At 38.6% G+C, this 6,000-nt stretch overlaps 1 protein-coding gene across 1 annotated transcript in view; it reads left to right on the top strand.

Moving 5' to 3' along the window:
* The first annotated feature begins 1,101 nt into the window (after nucleotides 1-1,101).
* The window catches only part of LOC116323716 (unconventional myosin-Ic), a 67,306-nt gene continuing 62,407 nt past the window's right edge, over nucleotides 1,102-6,000 (top strand). The window contains exons 1-2 of the mRNA XM_031744126.2: nucleotides 1,102-1,218; nucleotides 1,390-1,562. Of these exons, the coding sequence (XP_031599986.1) occupies nucleotides 1,473-1,562 (90 nt within the window). The 5' untranslated portion in view covers nucleotides 1,102-1,218; nucleotides 1,390-1,472. The remainder of the gene's footprint in view (nucleotides 1,219-1,389; nucleotides 1,563-6,000) is intronic.

Genomic DNA, 6,000 nt, shown 5'->3' with positions numbered 1-6,000 from the left:
TACTAAGTATAAAGTATTGGCTAGATGGTAAAAACAGAGAGCTCGCTGGCTTATTGATGAGTAGTAAAAAAGCCAGAAGTAGTGAATAATTTAAATTTTGGGCCATATTTAGTGCATAAATATATCCAGCTAAGTATAAAATAGCTTAAAGTCACCAACAACCTACTCCTAGCTAGCTAGATTGGTGAAATATTAGCTAAAAGCAATGATTTAGTTGGCAAGCAAAAGCTAATTAAGCTAATTAAGCTAAGTTAGCTCATTGTAAAAGGTAAAAGGTTAAATACCAGTAACAGAAAGGTAGCTAAAAGAGAGAAAGGTTAAATCCTAGCTAAAAGTAAAAGGTAAATTACTAATAGTGTTCAAATAAATGGTAAAAGAAGATAAATAGTAGAAAGAGCAACATTTTTTAAACTAAAATGAAAAGACAAGTGAAAGGTTTTAATCGTTCAAATCATTTAATAATGATGTTAAATAAATAGTTAACTAGCTAGCTAAATTAGGCCTAAACAATAAGCAGGTGAAATATAGTTCCTTTAAGGTAAGAAATGAAAAAGACAAGCTAAATATATTGTGAAAAATAATGATTAAATAGTTTAAAAATAAGTGGTGTATAAATCATAGTAAAAGTAGATAATTTGATGAAGCATCTCTGAATTCTGTCACTCCAAGTAATATCCTACAAGTGGAAACTTTGACCTGAATGGAAAAACAAAGAACAATTTCTGTCTTTCTAAATTAATGGCATTAAATAGTCTAACGTGTAAAATCTGCTTAAAATAGCATGTTCAGAACAAGAGATAGGGCATTTCTGACTGAGGCAAAAAATGTTAAAAACCACTGATCTACACTTTTATTAGCTAGACTTATGCATAGTTTATTTTATTGAAGATACGAATTGGTTTATCACTCGCTACGAGAGCACATATCTTGTTTTATCTAACAAAAGACACATACTCACATACACTTGTAAAACAAAAGACACATATCCTCTGTAAGTGGCATCCATCTTGAGTCAGGCTGCGTACTATATCCTTCCCGTGAATCCAGCCAGAGAGGCAACATCCTCTGGCTGCATGAGAGGAAGCTCCCCTCACTGTGACTCTCCGCTCTGCAACAGGTAACACCCCAACCTCAAATCTCTGTGCCAATGCTACTAAACTACTATCACTACTGTATGTCTACTGATCCTCGTGTCATGAAATAACATTTCTCCATCAGGTAAGGGCTCCCACTGAAAGATACTGCAAGTGGTTTCTTTTCATTTCAGAGAAAGATTTGTGATCTTGCATGTGTTTCAAATGAACCTACTATCTCTCTTAGCTGCATTTTAACTTTAAGGAATCTCTTGGGATGATCTTCTACGCACATTCTCTTTCTGCTCAATCTTAGGAGTTGCGATTCTTTGGGGAGGAACAAGAAACACAGAAAAAAACAGGATCACTTTAACAGAAGCTAAAGGAATAAAGAAGAAAATGATGGAACTGAAGATCCAGCTAATCCCGACAGGGGAAATCATCCTTTCTCCGGGGATGAACGGAGAAAACCACTGCCACAACTGCAAGGTCAGTTTGCATACACACTGTGACCACGGCTGAGGCCAGCTCTGGAGTCAGATTTTTCCACTCATCTTTCATTCCAAAGGTTTTATGCAGCTCAGTGGGTAGACATAGGTGCTGACACAGCTGAGGTTATAGGGTTCATCTCCCACAGGGTTGACATTGAGAAACTTTTACATAATTTAAGAACTGTAAATTGCTTCAGAATCTGCTGTCTGTGGTGATAAATCAAATGATCTGTGGTTAGTAAATGCATTTAAATCTTGCTTGGCCCTGAGCAGCGCTCTCAGAATTATAAAATGCATTACTCAGAGGTAATTATGCAAGTCAAACCAGGCTGCCTCTGTAATTTCTGGACACGTTAGAGACATCTGTACTGTGTTACAGAACAAGACTCATGATGCTAAGTGTTAATTAGAGTGAATAAGAACCCTCTTTAAAGAAGTCATGGTGCTTTAAGTAGCAATTTCACATTCATAGTGTCTTCCCTAAAACATTCTTTGGTGATACAAAGGGCATTTTTGGATATTTTCAGTAAATACCAGCACAGTTATAATATTGTAGGAATGTGCAACATTGAGTGTAAAAGGTTTAGTGTCAGCCCTCACCTAATTAATTATAGAGAGGATGTTGTGAGTCAAGTAACCTCACTGCATATGATGCATTTGAAAGCTGCTACATCCAATGTTTATATGCTAACAATAAATTGAATATAGAGTGACTTATAGAGAATTTTCACCAGACTCCCAGTTCCCTTCAGCTCTGCACAGAATTCTTACCTTGTTTTGCTTTGAAGGCCAAATGTTTAATGTTTAATGTTCTCCCGTTGTGCTGCATGTCCAAAAGCAAAGTTACTGACAAGCTGGTGAGCACAGGCAGGTATTTCCAACTAAAGGTGGGTGAGGACCCACAGCAGGGCTAAAACAAAGGCAAATATTGAACTTGTTTTTATCAGGTGGTACAAAACCAACTCAATAATGACATCGGGTCATATCGTAGCGTCTGGAGGAAGTGGAAAGAAAAGCTCTTGGCTCTTTTAAAGGGACAGTACCTAACCACTGGTACAGATATGTTGATGACACCTGGGTCAAAACCAAAACCCAAGAAGTAGAATCCTTCACTGCTCACATCAACTCTGTGGATAAAAACATAAAGTTCACCAGGGAAGACACAAAGGATAACAGTTTGGCATTCCTGGACTGTGCCATGCGCATCGAAGAGAATGGAAACCTCAACATTGAAATTTACCAGAAGCCCACACACACGGACCAGTACCTCCTCTTTGACTCCCACCAACCACTGGAACACAAACCTGGAGTAATCAGGACCCTACAACACTGGGCAGAAAATGTTCCCTCTTAGCCCGAAGGGAAAAAGAGAGAACACACACATGTAAAGGAAGCTCTTAAAACGTGTTGTTATACCTAATTGGGCTTTCATCAAGTCAGCAAAGATGCACAGAAAAGAAGATCAGACACCAACTGGGAGGATCAGAAAGACAAACACAACAACATTGTCATCCCCTATGTAGCCGGTTTGTCAGAAAAATTCGGGAGAGTCTTCTCCAAGCACGACATCCCAGTGTACTTCAGACCCAACCACACACTCAGACAAAAACTGGTTCATCCTAAAGACAAAACTCCTACACAAACTTAACAACGTAGTGTATGCTGTACAGCACAGCGAGGAATGCTCAGACCTCTACACTGGAGAGACCAAACAGTCACTTCATAAACGCATGGCACAACATAGAAAAGCCACCTCCATGGGACAAGACTCGACTGTCCATCTGCATCTAAAGGACAAAGGTCACTCTTTCCAGGATGCCACTGTTCACATTTTGGACAGAGGCGAAAGATGGTTTGAAAGAGGAGTGAAATAAGCCATCTATGTCCACTGTGAACGACCATCTTTGAACAGAGGCTGTCCTGGCTTACGACACCAACTGTCTGCCATCTATAATCCAGTTTTGAGATCCCTTCCCAGACGCCTTAACGCCCACTCACATCCTGGGCCATTTGACCTCAGTAAGTCACATGATAGGGTGGGGCTAGGTTTTACAATGGGTTCACCCAAAATCTTGGCTGATTGTGACCCACACCCGTTTTCACACCTTGGCTCATGTGATTAGGTAGAGGATCAATAGGGGGCCATGAGCCTCTTGGGGCTCTTAGAACTGAAGAAGCTTCTTGGATGAGAGGTGACACGTCTTCAAGAAACTCAAAGAAGTCCAGACGCTTTTCTTTCCAAGCTTCTTAGACTACGATAAAATGGATGACTGAGAATCTTCAAAGACATTTTCCTTAAAACAAAAGTAATTAAAATACAAATAAAATAAAGTACAGTAATGTCAAAAAATGAGTTATATATACAATCTGAACTAAGGTATAAAATGAAATATTCTGTCTTCTTGGAATGCTTTCTTACATTAGTAGGAGGCAAAAAAGAGTTCTTAGAGTATCATATCTCCTGGATGAGGTCGATTTGGTGTGTCCGTGTATATGTGTTCATGTGTATGTGTTTTTTTTTTTTGTCTGTGCGTTTAAGTGTGCCTGAAAGCCTTTAAAGGACCAGATTTAATGAAGGAAAGCAAGTGTATCAGCATTCTCTCAGATTTGGCCTGTGCTTTGATGCAACGTTTCCTGTTGTAGAAAACGGAAGTTATAATGGTGTAGATGTTAATAATGTCAATAATTAATGTTAATAATAATTCAGCGTCCAGCCTAACAGCTCCAGGTCAGTGGCTCTAAGTTTTACTGGCCCATGTATATTTTTACTGGACTGCGTAAAGAAAAAAATCTTATTCATCTTAAGTATTAAATATTAATATTAGTACACCCCATGCCCCCCTATAGACTCACCACTACTTGGTGCAGGTAATACAAATGGAAAAATAAGATGGCTGCCATCAGCCTTCAGCAAGCTGTCTAATTTAAATCTCGTATCGGAATAATTTAACAATTCCTCTTGTTTTTCATAATCGATTTATCCAAGTTAACCTGTGAATCTTTGTAGCTTACTAGCAAGCCTAGTTAGAAATTAGTGCTAAAAAACGAAAGAAGAATTTCAATCACCGAAAACTGAAGCAGAAACAGAAATCGTCTGTACCTTAAAACAGGCCATAATGTTAGTTGGATAATCCTCTAGAACAAACAAGAAAGAAGTCCAGTTCAGTGCCTTTAATTAGCAGAGAGGAGGCCAAGTAGACACAGATGTCGAGCAAAGCTTCTGTGCTCCTACATTTAAGCCTTATCGGTTTCCAAATGGAAGGAAGGGGAAAACTATCTATAAAGAGCAAAAACTTTTTTGTATTAGGGTGTAAACATGCCTTTAATGGTGTAAAGTTCGGCATTTAAAATGGGAGTCTATTCCTCACTTTTGAAGCCTGTCTCAAGTGGCCATTAGAGGAACCGCAGTTTTTGGCAGTAGCCATAGCTTTACATGTAGGCGAGCGGACACAGTATAAAGAAATATGCCCAGACTCTGAAATAGACTCTATATGGCTAACACATTTTAATATTGTACATATATTTATTACTTTCAGATTTAGCCATTCTTATATTTTTGCTTGTTTTACGTTATTGTATTGTTGCTTGAGAAGCTCGCACACAAGAATTTCACTCGCATGTACTGTACCAGTGTACCTGCACATGTGATGTGACAATAAAAGTGATTTGATTTGATTTGACATTTCATTTACATTTCAGCAGTTCATACTGTAAGTGCTAAGCTAATACGTAATATCTAAATATAGATGTCTACAGATTGAATGGAATTAGCTTTTTTTAAAGCAGTCCCTTTATGGGATAAGGTATCGTTTGGTAAAGTGTAAGCACTGGAAGACACAGGTCTCAGATTTCTAGAAAGACAAACGTGGTGTGGTTAATGCAGCCTGCTGTGTGCTGGTTAGTAATGACTGGGGAGGACTGGAATGTACCGTAGCCTGGATGGGAGGAAACGACAAAGACATTCCAGTACATGGCTTCATTCGTTCCCCTTCCCACATTCCTTAAAGGTCAACTCACCCTGCGTCTGTGTACATGTGAAAAGTGTGCGTTCCCTGACCTATAACGTGCGTGTGTCTTTCACCATCAAAAATCGACACCCTTTCCTAAAGGTGCTGTGTTGTGATTTTACAATCACAACACAGCACAGCAAAACTCAATTAGTCTGACGGTAAATTAATTCAGCATGAACAACTAAGTACTGACTTTACTGATGAAGTGTGCAAAATATTCAGAACATTTATACAGTTCAAACTTGTCCATAGATAATGCTTTTCCCCCTTTCTGAAAAGTCTGGGAGCTGGTCAGTGAATGCTGGGATAACACTGAGTTTGTAGACTAATGTAGGATCTTTTTGCTGCATTACAGCAGATAAGTCAAGTAAACATTTTTAGTTTTTGTTAAGTGAAATCAGAACGATATGGTGTTAACTGATCCTG

Source organism: Oreochromis aureus, linkage group 14 (assembly GCF_013358895.1).
Source record: "Oreochromis aureus strain Israel breed Guangdong linkage group 14, ZZ_aureus, whole genome shotgun sequence".
Taxonomy (NCBI): Eukaryota; Metazoa; Chordata; class Actinopteri; order Cichliformes; family Cichlidae; genus Oreochromis; species Oreochromis aureus.
Note: the sequence above shows the minus strand (reverse complement) of the source record. Positions and strands in the feature narration are given on the sequence as shown.